Source organism: Bos mutus, chromosome 3 (assembly GCF_027580195.1).
Source record: "Bos mutus isolate GX-2022 chromosome 3, NWIPB_WYAK_1.1, whole genome shotgun sequence".
NCBI classification, from domain to species: Eukaryota; Metazoa; Chordata; class Mammalia; order Artiodactyla; family Bovidae; genus Bos; species Bos mutus.
The window spans coordinates 32,118,197-32,135,546 of NC_091619.1; the positions used below are offsets into that span (position 1 = coordinate 32,118,197).

The 17,350-nt window shown below is 45.5% G+C and overlaps 1 protein-coding gene across 1 annotated transcript; it reads left to right on the forward strand.

Annotated features, from left to right (window-relative positions):
* The first annotated feature begins 2,599 nt into the window (after positions 1–2,599).
* Positions 2,600–5,903, forward strand: GSTM3 (glutathione S-transferase mu 3). The gene is made up of 8 exons (XM_005891293.3): positions 2,600–2,742; positions 3,130–3,205; positions 3,785–3,849; positions 4,533–4,614; positions 4,702–4,802; positions 5,132–5,227; positions 5,316–5,426; positions 5,706–5,903. Exons 1-8 carry the CDS (start codon positions 2,695–2,697, stop codon positions 5,802–5,804), a joined length of 678 nt encoding a protein of 225 aa, XP_005891355.1. The 5' UTR covers positions 2,600–2,694; the 3' UTR covers positions 5,805–5,903.
* The last annotated feature ends 11,447 nt before the right edge of the window (positions 5,904–17,350 follow it).

A 17,350-nucleotide genomic window follows, 5' to 3' on the forward strand; every position in this document is an offset into this window, starting at 1 on the left:
AGCAAGGAGTACTGAGGCTGACAATTGCAGGTTTTGATCAGCCACACTGGCCAATGATGCAAAGACACACTAAAAAGCATGTCCAGGCTCTACCTGGCAACTTCCTCTTTTAGTACTTTTGTCACTTCCTGTTGCAGTGAGCTAATTTTGAGCCCCCCCCCAGCTCGTCTCTTTAGTGGTGTAACATAGGGAACATTGGACTGGCTACGTGAACTCAGGGCAAGTCATTTCACTCTCTGGCTCTCTTTTTCCTCTCATATGTTAAGTGAAGAGTCTGAACTATCTGTGGCTTCTAATATTTAGGATATACAGCCTTCTTTAATCTCAGAACCATCACAAGACTCCCCTCCTTATATAACAGAGGTTCTACTTTCATTCAGTTAGTCTGCAGATAAGGTTTGATATACATGTGAATTAAGGGCCCCTTAAGAGTCCTTAAGATGTTCCCTTAGTACAATAGCCAGAACATGGAAGAAACCTAGATGTCCATCAACAGGTGAATGGATAAAGAAGTTGCAGTACATAGATAGAAAGGACTATAAGTCAGTCATAAAAAGGGACAAAACTGAGTCAGTTGTAGTGAGGTGGATGAACCTAAAGTCTGTCATACAAAGGCAGAAAGAGAAAAATATCACACATTAATGCATGTATGTGGAATCTAGAAAAATGGTATTGATGAACCTATTTACAGGGCACAGATAGAGACACAGATGTAGAGAACGGACTTGTGACACAGTGGGGGAGGAGAGGGCAGGACGAACTGAAAGAGTAGCACTGACATATTTACACTATCACGTGTAAAACAGAGCTAGTGGGAAGCTACTGCACAACACAGGAGCTCAGCCTGGTGCTCAGTGATGACCTAGGGGTGAGGTGGGGGTGGGATGGGAGGGAGGCTCAGGACAGAGGGGATCTATATACATGTAGTTGATTCACCCTGTTTTACCGCAGAAACTAACACAACATTGTAAAGCAATTATGCTGCAATAAAAAAAAAGAAGACAAGATCTTCCCACAGTCACTCAGTTGAATCTGTCCATGACCCTAACACTGCCAAAATATCCTATTTTTTGCCTGCCTATCTCATTCCCTCAAGTTCCTGGCCTCAGAAAATCATCTCTCCTAACTGGTAACACTGAATAAAAAAGCAAATAGTTTCCCTTACAAAATAGAACAAAGGTGAGACCCTTAAGGTTTGACTGTCAAGAGCAAAAGTTAAATAGCAAAGTTAATTCGGGGGAATGAGGAGAGGCGATATTGACATATTGTCTTCTGGGGCTTCAAGGAGCTGAAGGAGTCCTACAAACAGGGAAAACTTCCAGAACCAGGTAAAAAAGTATTTTAACCCAGGGCTCCCCAGATTTCCCAGCAAAGACTGAGATGAGGTGAGACTGTTTGGATACCCAAGTGCAGAGGATCTAGCACACGTTGGGCTATTACACAGACCTAGTTTTGAATTCTCGGAGAAGGCAATGGCACCCCACTCCAGTACTCTTGCCTGGAAAATCCCATGGATGGAGGAGCCTGGTAGGCTGCAGTCCATGGGGTCCCTAAGAGTCAGACATGACTGAGCGACTTCACTTTCACTTTTCACTTTCCTGCATTGGAGAAGGAAATGCCAACCCACTCCAGTGTTCTTGCCTGGAGAATCCCAGGGGCAGGAGAGCCTGGTGGGCTGATGTCTATGGGGTCACACAGAGTCGGACACGACTGAAGTGACTTAGCAGCAGCAGTTTTGAATTCTAGGCCACCCATGGACACTTGAAATTAGAACAGCAACTCATCCTACCTCTCTACGCCTCACTAATCTATAAAATTGGTGTAACAGCTACTTCACAAAGTTGTTGTGAAGCTTAAATTGGAATAAATTAGTTAGCATACATGAAGTACCTAGACTATTGACTAGCATATCATAGGTTTTCAATAAGCATTGGTCTTATATCCCAAGTTAATTTGTGACTGGCCTGTTATCGTAGGAGGAGAAATCCAAACATTATAAATTCATCTGTCCCAATGCATTTGTACTTTTTTCCTTTCTTCTTTTAGTGAACTGTCCTTTTAAAAAGTTTCATCTTTGCTACACCCAAACTAGGGGGAAATGTGTTTTCCCACGCCTGGCCTAAGGGGTTTAGGGCCTCTGTGTTCTAAGTGTCTGTGCTGCAGAGGCCAGGCCAGGCACCTACCCAGTAGCTCAGAACTCCTCGTCATCCACACTCTGTGCACACGCCAAAGAGAGCGATTCCCTGATGGTCAGCCTCTGTCGACTCCTGGTGCTTGCCCACTTACCCCCAAACCTCCCATCCCCACTAGATAAATATTTATGGCAACTAGGGTAACAGGGTCCTCACGGCCTGGACTGCTAGGGCTCAGCCCCATTCCTCTCTAACTGAACTATTAAACAGAGTGCGGCTTCACGCGCGGAAAGTACAGAGACTCAATCACAGGGCCCGGGCATTCTCCTCACGGGTCTGGCCTCGGGAGAATCCTCCCCCAACGCCAGAAACTGCAGAAGTCGCGCGGGCACGCGGCCAAGCGGACACTCGGAAGGTGGGGAGGGGGCGGGGTGAGGGGGTGAGACTACGGTGGGGGCGGAGTCAGGGCACGCACGTTGGCACCACCTACCTACGACGGGTATAAAGCCCCTCCTGGTAGCCATCTACCACCAGTGCGCTAAGGCACACAGGCGATACCGACATGGCTTCGTCAAAGTCTATGGTTCTAGGTTACTGGGATATTCGCGGGGTGAGTGCGGTCTCAGCGGCTAAGCCACTCGGTCTGGGCGGCTGACGCGGAGGTAGTGGGGGGTCCTCTTGGTCAGCGGTCTCCGAGGCCAAACCTCCTACGCCGCGCTGCGCAACGGTGCGCGGCCGGCCCCCTGCGAGCTCCGGGGCCGCGGAGACGCTGGCCTTGGGGGAGAGGGGCTGAGGGCAGCAAGCCAGCCCGGGGTAGGTCTCGGGAGCTGCTTAACCACCCCATCCCGGCGGGATGCGGCGTCTCGGCAGCCCTAGCAGGGACGTTGGCGGGTTGGGGGTGGAGGATGTTGGGGGTGGGGTGGGGTTGGGGGGGGAAACTGCGCAGGTGCTGACCGAGCGCTTTCCCCACCCCCACCCCTCTTCCCCGACCCATCAGCTGGCGCACGCCATCCGCATGCTCCTGGAGTTCACGGATACGTCCTATGAAGAGAAAAGATACACGTGCGGGGAAGGTAATGCCTCACTACGTGCCGGTGCGACGCCGCGTTGAGCTGAGCAGGTCTTCCAACTGTTCCTGTTTTACTGTGCCCAGAGGGTGGCATTACGCCAAGGTCGGGTGGGACTTCTGCCACCAGTCACCTGAGAGCTGTCTGTTGTGTTTAGTGTGGGGAGAGAGCTGGGAATTTTCCTCCTGCCGTTGCCCAACTCTGCCTTAACACTGATGGTAATGGCTAAGCTTTTGGGATCTGGGTATGTGAAGCATTGGGCTTCCCAGGTGGCGCTAGTGATAAAGAACCCGCCTGACAATGCAGGAGACATGAGATGTGGGTTTGATCCCTGAGTCAGGAAGATCCCCTAGAGGAGGGCATGGCAACCCACTCCAATTCTTGCCTGGAGATTCTTGCCTGGAGAATCCCATGAACAGAGGAGCCTGGCAGGCTACAGTCCACAGAGTCGTAAAGAGTCGGCCACACTGAGGCGACTTAGCACGCTTGTGAGGAATTGGAATTAGGGTGTGTCTCTAAATCTTTCCACGCTCCTCAGGTGGGATATTAAGCTGGTTGGATCCCACTTCATTCTTTCTCTTACAGCTCCTGACTATGATAAGAGCCAGTGGCTGGATGTGAAATTCAAACTAGACCTGGACTTCCCTAACGTAGGTGGTTTTAGAAGAGGGGGCAGAAGGGAAGGCCTTCAACTGTATCCTTGTTCCTTTCCTCTCTCCTCTAGCGGTTTGTAGAATAAGGGCTCTTCATCTCGATAGAATAGATAGAATGCAGGGTGTCCTTAGACTTGGATGAAGAAAAAATTACATTTGCATTTCTACTAACCACTAACTAAAAGTTAACAGTTCTTTCTGTTGTGAATGTAGGCAATGTAACCTTGATTATTAGCCAAGCCTGTGACTGGGTATTTTTGCATTACATGTGTTGCAAATATAAATAAATATTATTTACACTTATCATACTTTGAAAGTATGATAGTCATTACATCTTCTTGTTATTTAATGCATTCATAGGCACATATTACTCTTAAAATTTTGTTCTTTTAATGTTATATAAATTATGTAATATGTGTAATTTGCTTTGTGCATTTAAAAGCCTTATTCGGAGAAAAAGTGCATAGCGTGCACATACCCGTACACAAACACACACTCAGTAAAGCACCCTGTCTAGAATTAAGTGTAGACTCAGTTGCTACCTTTTACTTTCTTTCTTCTTTCTTCTAACACAGCATTTTTTCTCTACTGTTCTCTTCCCTGCAAGTCTTCTTTCCCAGGAGAGAGAGGCAGAGAGGCAAGAGAGAGGTTGTTCATTTGGCCTGTCCTTTTCTTTCCAGCTGCCCTATCTCATGGACGGTAAGAACAGGCTGACCCAGAGCAATGCCATCTTGCGCTACATCGCCCGCAAGCACAATATGTGTGAGTTGGGGTAGGGCTGGTGTTGTGAGGGCAGCTCGCCTGGGAATGGATAAGGCCAAGGGTGATTTCCTGTCATTTGGCCTACAGGCGGTGACACTGAAGAGGAAAGGATTCGAGTGGACATCATGGAGAACCAAATAATGGATTTTCGCATGCAACTGGTACAACTCTGCTACAACCCTGACCACGTGAGTTTCCTGAACAGGAAGGCATCAAGAACAAGGAGCCTTTAGGAACTCAAGGCTTAAATCTGCCCCATTCTACTGCTGCTACCTTCCCACCAAGTCTGTCAGAATAAGAAACAGAACTCTTATTTCTGGAGGATTGGTTTGTCATGTAACTCTGATGTTGGCCCTTCTTCTTTCCACATCCCTCCTTTCCATCTGCCACCTCTCCCTGAAGGCATGGAGAGGAAGGCACCTGGAGAAAGGGCTGCTAAGTGTCCATCACTGGCCCATGCCCTGATTCATGGAGATGATGGCAGCTGTTCTCACTTTTGCTTTTACTTCTCCCCCAGGAAAAGCTGAAGCCTCGGTACTTGGAACAGCTACCTGGACAACTGAAACAGTTCTCCTTGTTCTTGGGGAAATACTCATGGTTTGCAGGGGAAAAGGTAGAACAAAGGAAAGGGAGGGGATCCTTTTCTGTCTCTGCAGGTATTAATGAACTCCCCAGACCTGATGATCTTATTGTCCCTGTAGCTCACCTTTGTGGATTTCCTCACCTATGATGTCTTAGATCAGAACCGTATGTTTGAGCCCAAGTGCCTGGATGAATTTCCGAATCTGAAGGCTTTCATGTGCCGTTTTGAGGTGATGCCCCTTGCACCTTTCTCTTAAAAAACACAGGCTGCCCTGGGCCCTCAAGGGACCCCATTGTTGTATATTCTTGCCTAACACCAACTTTTGCCTAAAGGGATCAGTGGTTGGACACCTCTAAACTTTAAGTCTTGGGAGGGCACTGTCTATAAGAAGTGGTGGGGATGAGGGACATGGGGGTGGAGTCAGGCAGCATGTGCGTGCTACTGTTTTGAAATGGGTCTTTTGGCCTGGGTTAGAGTCTTTATAAGATTTGGTGTGCTTTCCCTTCAGGCTTTGGAGAAAATAGCTACCTACATGCAGTCTGACCGCTTCCTTAAGATGCCTGTCAACAACAAGATGGCCCAGTGGGGCAACAGGAGAATCTGCTGAGCAGGAGGCAGACTTGTACTCCTTTTTTTGTTCCATTCCGTCCCTAGGGTACTTGTACTCCCTCTTTCCTGCTCTTTTCAATAAATAGCATTCAGGCTACTGGTGTCTAGCTTGACTTCTGTTGGGAATAAAGGCCGAAGGGGAGTAAGGACATGTGAATTAAATCACTGCAAATTGGCGTTCGCCTACCCTACACCTGAGTTCAAGAGCTAGAGGCTCTTGCCCAGACCTTGAGAGTAAGGTGAGATTTCACAGCTGTAGATAACAGGTTGTTAAATGAGACTGTACCCTCTGTGAAGACTTGAAGTCTTCAAGTAAAGGTGTGTGGTAGATTTGGGAAGATTTCAAGTAAAATTGTGGGGGATAGTTGTGGAAGATTTCAGGTAAAATTGTGTGGTACTATGGACTCAAAAGAACTGGAGATCAGAAACAGACCCTTGTGTATGTGATAAAGATACTTCAAACTGGTGGACTAACCCATTTATAGGAATAGGACAGTTACTTAGCAATTAAAAATAATAGACTCCTATGTTATGCTATTCACTAAAATTAATTCATCGGGAGTTTAAGGCCCAATGTTAAAGCTCTAGAAGTATTAATGAAAATGTATGAAATTTTGATCATAGGGAAGAAAAAGTTTTTCTAAATACACCATTTTAAAAGCTATAAAGGGAAAGATTTTACAGATTTACCGTTATTCCAGATTGCAAAGATTTTTTATGACAAGGGATAACTAATGGCAAATGAGATAAAAGACCAGTATGCTGCTGCTGCTGCTAAGTTGCTTCAGTCATGTCCGACTCTGTGCGACTCCAGAGACGGCAGCCCACCAGGCTCCCCCATCCCTGGGATTCTCCAGGCAAGAACACTGGAGTGGGTTGCCATTTCCTTCTCCAGTGCATGAAAGTGAAAAGTGAAAGTGAAGTTGCTCAGTCGTGTCCGACTCCTAGTGACCCCATGGACTGCAGCCTACCAGGCTTCTGCGTCCATGGAATTTTCCAGGCAAGAGTACTGGAGTGGGTTGCCATCACCTTCTCCGAAAAGACCAGTATAGAGACTATTATATAAAGAACTCTAGTCAAGGCTATGGTTTTTCCAGTAGTCATGTATGGATGTGAGAGTTGGACTATAAAGAAAGCTGAGTGCCAAAGAATTAATGCTTTTGAACTGTGGTGTTAGAGAAGACTCTTGAGAGTCCCTTGGACTGCAAGGAGATCCAACTCAGTCCATCCTAAAGGAAATCAGTCCTGAATATTCATTGGAAGGACTGATGTTGAAGCAGAAACTCCAATATTTTGGCCACCTGATGCGAAGAGCTGACTCATTTGAAAAGCCCCGATGTTAGGGAAGATTGAAGGCAGGAGAAGGACGACAGAGGATGAGATGGTTAGATGGCATCATCCACTCAATGGACATGAGTTTGGGTAAACTCCGGGAGTTGGTGATTGATGGGGAGGCCTGGCATGCTGTGGTTCATGGGGTCGCCAAGAGCCGGACACGACTGAGCGACTGAACTGAACTGAAATCATCAAGGCATTCCAGATATTTTTTTAAACTAACATAATTCCTTGTGCCATACAGTAGGTCCTTATTACTTATTTTATATATAGTGTCTGTCAGTTAATCCCAAACTCTTAATCTATTCCCCACCATTGCCCCCACCTTTTCCCTTTGGTAACCATAAATTTATTTTCTATGTTCATTTGTATCAGTTTTTTAGATGTACATACAGCAGCAGCAGCAGCACATGTAAGTGAAATCATATGATATTGGTCTTTCTCTGACTTAGTTTGATAATCTCTAGGTCCATCCACGTTGCTGCAAGCAGTGTTTCATTCTTTGTTTGAGTACTATTCCACCATGTATATGTACTACATCTTTTTCATCCACTCATCTGTCAGTGGAATTTAGTTTGTGTCCACGTCCTGGCTGTTGTAAATAGTGCTGCTAGGAGCATTGAGGTGCATGTATCTTTTCAAAGTAGAAATTTCATCTTTTCTGGGTGTGTACCCAGGAGTAATATTGCTGGATCTTATTGCAGCTCTATTTTTAGGTTTTTAAGGAACCTCCATACTGTTCTCTGGGCTTCCCTGGTGGCTCAGACAGTGAAGAATCTGCGATGCAGGAGATGGGGTTTGATCCCTGTGTTGGGAAGATCCCCTGGAGAAGGGAATGGCTACCCTCTCCAGTATTCTTGACTGGAGAATTGCATGGACAGAGGAGCCTGGCGGACTACAGTCCATGTGGTTACAGAGACTTGGAGACAACTGAACTACTAACACTTTCACTTTCATGCTGTTCTCCATATTGGCTGCACCAATTTATATTCCCACCAATAGTGCAGGTCGGTTCCCATTTCTCTACACCCTCTTCAGCATTTATTATATGTAGACTTTTAATGATGACATTCTGACTGGTGTGAGATGATATCTTTATGGAGGTAAGTCAGTTTTTTAAAAGTGAACAAAAGCTATGGACAGATGATTTATGAAAATAGAAATATTGATGGCCCAAAAGTTTAAAAGATGTTTATAATTCAAGAAATTGAAATTTATACCAGTAAGAGGACCATTTTTCAGATGAACGAATTTACAGTTTATTAAGTATTGGAAAAGCTTGGGAAATTGACAAGGATTTCTTGCTGGTGGACACTTTTTCCTAGGACTCATTTCTCAAGGGACTGAAGGGCCAATTTCCCATTTCTTTGCCTCTTCCCTGTGGTGAACAGACTTTAAAATGGCCCTCATAATCCCACCATCTTGTACTCAGGCTCTTGTGAAATCCTCTCCCTTTGAGTGTGGGCAGGACCTATGACTTCTAATAAACCACAGCAAAAGTAATACGATGGAGAGATGTGGCTCCCCCAGGTCCCAACTGCCCCTGACTCTAGTTCTAAGATGGGCAAGGAGAGAATGCTCTCACAATGTCTGCCTTGAAGCAAAGAAGGAAAGTGGACACCCTGTCACCCCAGAGGCACAGAGATCGCACAAGTGTGAAACTAGTCGACTAGTGATGGGTTTGTGCAAGTGGCATCAGTAAGAAGTTTTTAAAACAAAAAACTTGTGATAGCTGAATGTGGTGGAGAAGTTCCCCCAAAAGTAGAGAACTTCATTTGTATTCATTATTGAGCAGCTAGATAAAGGCATTTCCAGTTCAAAAGAAAATAGCTTATGTGAGTCAAGAAAAATTTGTAGAGTTATTTCATGGATGGGATAGGTGATGTGTACAGAAATGGATCTGCCTTTAAAAGTAGTTTAACAGCTTATTAAAACACCTGGACTTGGTACAGAAATTGCATTTTCCTTATCCCTCAGCTGCAGGACTAGATGGTACAGTAAGCCACGTGGATCAAAGGGATTTAAGGAGTCCAGGTGGATGGTAGAGGAGGGAGGAAGTAACATTTAGCCAGTGATTTTCCTAATGTGTAAGTTTGCTTACATCACTGCTGCTTGAATATGGTAGGCCTTCAGAAAAAGACAGTCTCCTCCATTTTGCAAAACCATAGCCTGACCTCTGCTTCCTCTCCAGCTACATCTCTTGGCAGATGTCCGTCCCTTTCCCTGGAGCATTGGGTTCTAGCTTTTCTGAATACCCTAGACTCCAGAGTCAGGCTGCCTGGGTTGGGATCCAGGCCTTGCTACAATAAACTTCTGGCCTCCTGTGCCTTCTCTGACAAATGAACCGCCCCCTCTCCTGCTACCCCACCCAACGCCCACTGGACCTTGTCAGGAATAAGCCAGTATTTCTAAAGCATTTAGAATGGATGAATGTTACATAAACTTACAAATTATCTAAAAGCACCATGTTCCTTTTTCTTCACGCTTTTGCACTTGCTGTTTTCTCTGCCTGGAATGCTTTTGTTCTGGCCAGCTAAGCCTGCCAAATGCCTATTCACCATCTAAGGTAAGCTGAGAAGCCCCTACCTGGGGGGAGCCACAACTGATAATCCCTCTGGGAAGTATTAGTGATTGTCACCAATGATTTATGATTGTTTCCCTTTTAGAGAAGTGTCACTTCCCTCTTGAACTTACATGTAACATTCTGACTTGTTTTGGCCAATTAAACACAGTGGAAATTACACGTTTTCTGGGCAAAAAATTTAAAAGCCACTGTGCGGGTGAATATATCTACTTCAGACTGCTGTGGAAGCCTCCATCAGTCTGGGTCTCTGACAGACCAGGAAAACCAGGGGCTGTTGACTGCAGTGGACAGAAAAGGTGAGCAAGAAATAAACATGCATTAAGCCACTGAGATTTGGTTTCACTTGAGTGACATTCCTCCACCTTCCACCCAGCTAATTTCAGTGCACTGACTTTAAATCCCTGTTCCTATAGGAGTCAATGTTTTCCTCTCTCAGCACTTACTGAACTCTAGTTGCTGGCTTAAATGTCTATCTCTGCCATTGAACAATATGTTGCCTGAGAGCAGGGACTGTGACTTAAGCAAATTTTATTTGAAGCTTGTGTAGAGCCTGACTCAAAGTAGGCACAACAATGCATTGATTCCCTTCTAATGAAAATGGAAAGAATAAAGAAGAGTTTGCTTCAGAAAAGTACTTAATGGTCTCAAGGAACCTTAAGAATTTCACTCTGTTCTGGTTAGGAGATAAAACACAGCACAGAATGCCCTGTTCTTGAAGTAGATGGCAGAAGTGCTTGGAGGGAGCACGGAAGATCAGGTTCAGGGAGATCCCAGAGAAAAGCCAAGAACTCTGAGGCTGGAGAGTGGGTAATGAGATTTCATGGTCTGGTCTGCTGCTTGCTTAGGCCAGATTGTAATGAAACATCTCTGAGGACCAGCAGGTATGAGCTCTTTGTGTTTGGGGAGGATTTTCAATAGAAATAATTATAGGTGTGTCACACGTGAGATTTAAATCCAGAAGAAAAGATTAAATAGACGTATGTATGTTTGAATTTCAAACGAACAGGTGCTGCTGTGCAGAAGCCACATAGAGACAGAGGGCCAACCTGAGGTATTGTCGCTAGAAGGGGTGTTTACAGTGGTGGGGAGACGTGGGACTAGAACCAACAGGATAGTTTGCGTGCTGGGTGAGACGTTTGAGGGAAAATGAGGCTAGATCTGTATTTTATCTTCTGTGGTGTAATGTTTCCAATAGTACTAACAGATTTTTGTAAACCATGACTGAAACCCTATCTGCTTCTTTCCAGAATTATGTTTAAAATGGGAAGAAAAGTAGAATGTAGGAAATGCAGAGTGGCTGTTGGGTCTTTTAGACAGGACTGTGCTTTGTTGGGGGATTGTGTTGGGAAGACTTGGGAAAAGCCAGGTCTGATTAACAGGAATAGAATAATGGGCATATTCTGGAAGACTTGTTATGGGATCCACCAGGACTGGACCTTCTTCTTTGCTTCCAGGTCTTGAGTTGCTATACAGAGCAGGCTGGTCTCTGTGTGTCTGTCATCAGTCAGGTGGTAGACTAAGAAAGTGGGTTAACAGTGAACCTGAAAGTGAGGTCACCAGAGGGATGGACGCAAGAGCCAACCCAGGGAATAACTTTAGTTTGCAGATATCGATGTTTAGTGTAAAAGCTTTATTATGCAGTATCTCTTTGGAATCTCTCACCATAGAAGGGCATATGTGTGGTAAAAACAAAAAAACAAGTGTTCAATCATGTCCCTATGGACTGTGGCCTGCCAGTCTCCTCTGTCCACGGGATTTTTCCAGGGAAGAATACTGGAATGGGTTGCCATTTCCTCTTCCAGGGCATCTTCCCAACCCACGGATTGAACCCACATCTCCTGTATTGGCAGACGGATTCTTTACCACTGAGCCGCCTGGGAAGCCCCTATATGCGTGGTAAATAAAGGCAAAACAGCTTATTTGCAAATGTGAGCGTAGGCTGTTTTCTATTAAATTACAGAGCTCTTCTAATTTTGCCTTTTTTCTACCTCCCATTCCCTTAATATTTCATATGGACTGAATTGGGAGTCATTGACATTGTGCTTTAGTCTGGCATTTTCAGAATATCAACATAAGTGTTACCCCAAAATGCCAGACTTGGAGCTGGATGCAGTAGTTAATGACACTGGGTTGTCCCTGTTTTGGTGAAAGAGGGTGGATGTATTTTTGTTCGTACAGGGATGGTTGTATTACGGTAGGCGTGAGTATCCTGTTGTGGTGATGGTAGTGATGACTGGAAATGCACATGTGCAAAAGGATGTTTCTGTTCGGCGTCTGTCCTCTGCATCTTTTAAACATCCTTCTCACAGCTGGGGAATTTCTCACACTACAGGTCCCACCTCCCCCAGGTGGAAGACTGCTAGTTGACTCTCGATATCCATGTCCCCATCTTCTGTTGTCACAGAATCTCCACTCCTCCTGGGCATGTTACTTCCCAGGCAGAAGATGTCATTTCCAAAATGATGAAGTTCTAGCTGCTGCTGCTGCTAAGTCGCTTCAGTCATGTCCGACTCGGTGCGACCCCATAGATGGCAGCCCACCAGGCTTCCCCGTCCCTGGGATTCTCCTGGCAAGAACACTGGAGTGGGTTGCCATTTCCTTCTCCAATGCATGAAAGTGAAAAGTGAAGGTGAAGTCGCTCAGTCATGTCTGACTCCTAGCGACCCCATGGACTTCAGCCTGCCAGGCTCCTCTGTCCATGGGATTTTCCAGGCAAAAGTACTGGAGTGGGGTGCCATTGCCTTCTCCGGAAGTTCTAGCTAATGAAATATAAATAGAAGTGTTATATGTTACTTCCAGCAAGTTTTTCTGTAAGAGGGAAAGAGCAAGAGCCACTCCTCTTTCTCCCTCCAGCTGTTTGCAAAGCAAATGTGACAGGGCTTTAGCAGCTGTTCTGTGTCTATGAAGTGACATAGAGAATGGAAAACACCCATTCAGGATGATGAAGCATAAAGTTAAAAAGCTAAGTCATTAAGACTACTATGAAGCCAGCATTCCTAGTACTTAACTATCTACCTCCAGAGATCTTTTCACATGAGAAATAAACTTCTGTCCTATTTAAGCCACTGTTTATATATATATATAATTTTTGGCTGTGCAGAGTCTTTGTTGCTGTGCGTGGGCTTTCTCTAGTTGTGGCAGTTGCAGTGCGCAGGCTTCTCCTTGCGGTGGCTTCTCTTGTTGCAGCTTCTGGACCCTAGAGCTCAGGCTCAGTAGTTGTGGCATACAGACTCAGTTGCCCTGCAGCATGTGACATCTTCCCAGACCAGGGATCACACCCATGTCCCCTGTACTGGTAGGTGGACTCCTGATCCCTGGACTGCCAGGGAAGTCTATTCTGCTGCTGCTAAGTCACTTCAGTCATGTCCGACTCTGTGCGACCCCATAGACGGCAGCCCACAAGGCTCCCCCGTCCCTGGGATTCTCCAGTCAAGAACACTGGAGTGGGTTGCCATTTCCTTCTCCAATGCATGAAAGTGAAAAGTGAAAGTCAAGTCGCTCAGTCATGTCCGACTCTTAGCGACCCCATGGACTACAGCCTACCAGGCTTCTCCGTCCATAGGGTTTTCCAGGCAAGAGTACTGGAGTGGGGTGCCATTGCCTTCTCCGAGGGAAGTCTATAAGCCACTATTATTATTTAGTTTTACACAGAACTTAATTCCAATGAATTCACCTGCTTTTCCAGCCTCCCTTGTGGCTGAGGTAAAGGCCTGTGACCCAGGTTCTATTAACTGCACACAGTAGTTCAGGACCTCAGTTCTAAAGAAGCAGACCCTGAGCATTTATCTGGCACAGGTAGTGGTGGAGGGATCAGGATGCTGGAGGCAGCAGTGATGAGACATTCACATCCGGTACCACGTGACACAGGTAGGAGCTCCAGCATCTGTGCCCCACAGTGGCTGTGGGGTCGTCTCTAGGACAGCCCCTCATGTGGTTAGGCACACTTCCTAGTTACCCAGCTTCCAATGCCAACTCCCTGGCCTCCCCAGAGATTTAGTGAGCTACCAATACCTTTAAAAAATTATTTTCCTGGGCTGGGCGAACCCGGGCGGCGCGGGGCGGGGGTCGGGTCGTGGCGGACTGGGGTCGGGTTGTGGCTGACGGGGGGTCGGGGGGAGCGGTTCCCAGTTGTGCTTATGGGGTTGCCATTGCGGCTGGGAACGCCCATTTCGTGTGCTCCTGGGTCCCCTTGGATCGGCATCCAGTGAGCAGAGCAGAGGGGTGAGGACCACAGAATATATAGGTGAACTATAAAGAAAGCTGAGCGCAGAAGAATGGATGCTTTTGAACTGTGGTGTTGGAGAAGACTCTTGAGAGTCCCTTGGGCGGCAAGGAAATCCAACCAGTCCATCCTAAAGGAAATCAGTTCTGGGTGTTCATCGGAAGAACTCATGTTGAAGCTGAAACTCCAGTTTTTGCAGAGCTGACTCATTTGAAAAGACCCTGATGTTGGGAAAGATTGAAGACAGAAAGAGAAGGGGACGACAGCGGATGAGATGGTTAGATGGTATCAGCAACTCAATGGACACGAGTTTGGATAAACTCTGGGAGTTGGTGATGGACAGGGAGGCCTGGCGTGCTGCGGTTCAATGGGGGTCGCAAAGAGTCGGACACGACCGAGCTACTGAACTGAACTGAACTGAACAGAAAAACAAATGCTGTTCAAGGACACTGAAAGAACCCAGATGTTGAAAATCAGACCTGTATCATGAGCAATACTTAGAAATCCATGAGTTGACACATAGTATTAGGCCTATCATCCTTGTAGTTCCCTCAGTGAAATATGTTGGGAAAAGCTCTTCCTTCGTGGTATAGATTCATGAAGAAGCTAAATAGCATGAATCCTTTACGTTGACAACTGTGAATTTAAATCTCCTGTGAATCCTATGTGACAACCACACATACCAACGTGATTTATTAGTATTATATCAATATTTTTAGTCCTACTGTATTTCAACTAAAAATGTCACTATATGATGGTACATGAAGTCAAGACATAAAATCAGGGCAAATACAAAATATTTCATCCTTTGAGAAAGGGAGCAAAAAAATAATGTGCTTTGCCTATTGCATTTTTATGTATTAGATCCTTAAGTATTTTATTCACCATACCCAACTGAATGGTTCACAAATGTTTCAGAGAGGAAGGATTATTTCTCTTTAACAATGAGTTCAACTGCTCTCAAAGCAAATATCGGATGGTAATCACCATGAAGGACAAAGTTGATTATTCATATTTATATTACTCATTTGTTAGCTTGCCAAAGGTTCTAGATTTGTTACCACATTTTTTTTTAATAATATCCGCATGTGAAAGTAAAAGTGGCTCGGTCGTGCCTGACTCTTTGTGACCCCATGGACTATACAGTCCATGGCATTCTCTAGGCCAGAATACTGGAGTGGGTAGCCTATCCCTTCTCCAAGGAATCTTCCCGACCCAGGAATCAAAACCAGGGCCTCCTGCATTTAGAAAAATCATGTCCTTTGAATTTCCATTTTACTGTATAGGACCACGGCAATGTGATTACATAAAATTGTTTACTTTCCTTTAAAAAAATTATTATTTTCCTGTTTCAGCAAGGAACACTAAAGAATACTCCACTCCCCTTTGGTCTGTCTGAAGATAAAGATCTTATCTTTAATACTTTGCTTTCTATTCTCCCTGCTTGAAACCACTACCTTAAACCCAAAGTTTCTCCTTGTCTTGGGTTTAACCTTTATCCTCTCTCTCCTGGGTGGGGAGAGACTGAAACTGGCCACGAAATCTATTTTTCTGTTGAAATATGTGTCTACCCTTGTGACTAGGTAAAGCCACACCTCTGATCACAAATGGAATGTGATCAGTCATGATGTGTGCAACTTCTGCCTCACTTATATACTAACTTGCTTCCTTAGGTTTGCTCTGTTTTCTTCCCCATACTCATGTTACATCTGCTACCAAGGAAATGAGGAAGCAACCTTGCTAATGGCAGAGCCACAGGATGAAATGAGCTTCAGTTCCCGAATAACTGCCTCAACAGCCTGACCTGTTCATCATGGGACATGAAAGAATAAACTTCCATTTTCTGTAGGCTGCTAGCTTGGGGTCTCTATCAGCTTCATCTTTCTCTGCTGCTACAACAATGATGGAGGAACACTAGGCATGGAACTTGTATTAATAGCAGGTCATTTCAGGTCAATGCGGGAGATACCAACGCACTTGATGGTCAGGATCCAGGGGTAAGCCAGGAACTTCTTGTAGTGCAGCCCAGTCTCTTGACTTGACACAGTCCACCTCCTAACTGTGCCCCTTGATTCTGCTTTAAGAGTCCTTGGGCATCTGTGATACTGCGGGTCCCAGCCTCTTAATTGGCTGAGGCCAGTGCTTCAGGGGTCCCTCTGGTTCATGTAAACCCTTTAAGAGTGAAATCCCCATTCCCCCCAGGCCTGTGGGGCCCCTGCAGTTACTCCCCATTGGCCTTCAAAGCTAGACACTGTAAGGGCTCATCTTCCCAGTGCTAGACTCCCAGGTTGGGAGCCTGTTGTGGGTCTCAACTCTCACTCATGCTTTACAAGCAGTCTCCTACCCCCAGCTGCAGCGTCATGCCACAGTTCTGGGGACCTCACAACTACGGTGGAGCTCAATATGTCTACCCCATCACCCTTTAGAATCTTCATTAACTTTTTAATAATGTCATACATTTCTATAAGTTTAGATTAGTTTTTTTTAAAAAAACCTATTTGCATTCCATATTTCAATAAAATTATATTGGTAGTGAACAAAAACAGTTCCCCTATAGGAGAACCTGGGCTTTCCAGGTGGCGCTCGTGGTAAAGAACCTGCCTGCCAATGCAGGAGAAGCAGGTTCGATCCCTGGGTTGGGAAGATCCCTTGGAGAAGGAAATGGCAACTCACCCCAGTATTCTTGCCTAGAGAATCCCATGGACAGAGGAGCCTGGTGGGCTACCATTCATGGGGTCACAAAGAATCAGACACGACTGAAGTTACTTAGCCCACGCATGGAAGAACCTATGCAATATAACGATTCTCAAGTTAGTGGGTCACCCCCATGGGAGGTATGGGATTTCACGATAGCAGGAGTCCTCCCTGCCTACCTGTCTTACTGTGGTTCCTTCTTTATGTCTTTTAGTTATAGAAGATCCTTCCTGGTAGGCCCCAGTCTTTTTGATTGATGCATCTTCTGCAGATAGTTGTGACCTTTGGCGTGCTCACGAGAGAAGGTGAGCTCAGAGTCTTAATACTACACCATCTTGGCTGCTCTCTTGTACTGGGCTTTTTTTTTTCTTTTCTGTCATACCAGTTTTATCTTTAATCATATAATTCTTAAAGACTTTACAAGTATTCTTACTGTTCTCTGTTTATTTAAACTGCTAGACAACTGTCCAGCAGGATACTTCTCTAAAGTTACTCCTTGTTTTGAGCTAAGACTTGATTTACGCCTCAGGTATTGAGGCAGTACTTTTGCGGTTTGCAGGTGCAGGTATCCTGATATAAGATGGCACTCCACCTTCTGACCACACAGAGTGGCTACGCTAGACCTGCCCACTTCAGGTCAAGTTATACAAGGGCCAGTTACAGCCTACTAAATGCTTAGGTTAATGAGACCTACTGGCTTTCCCCCAGA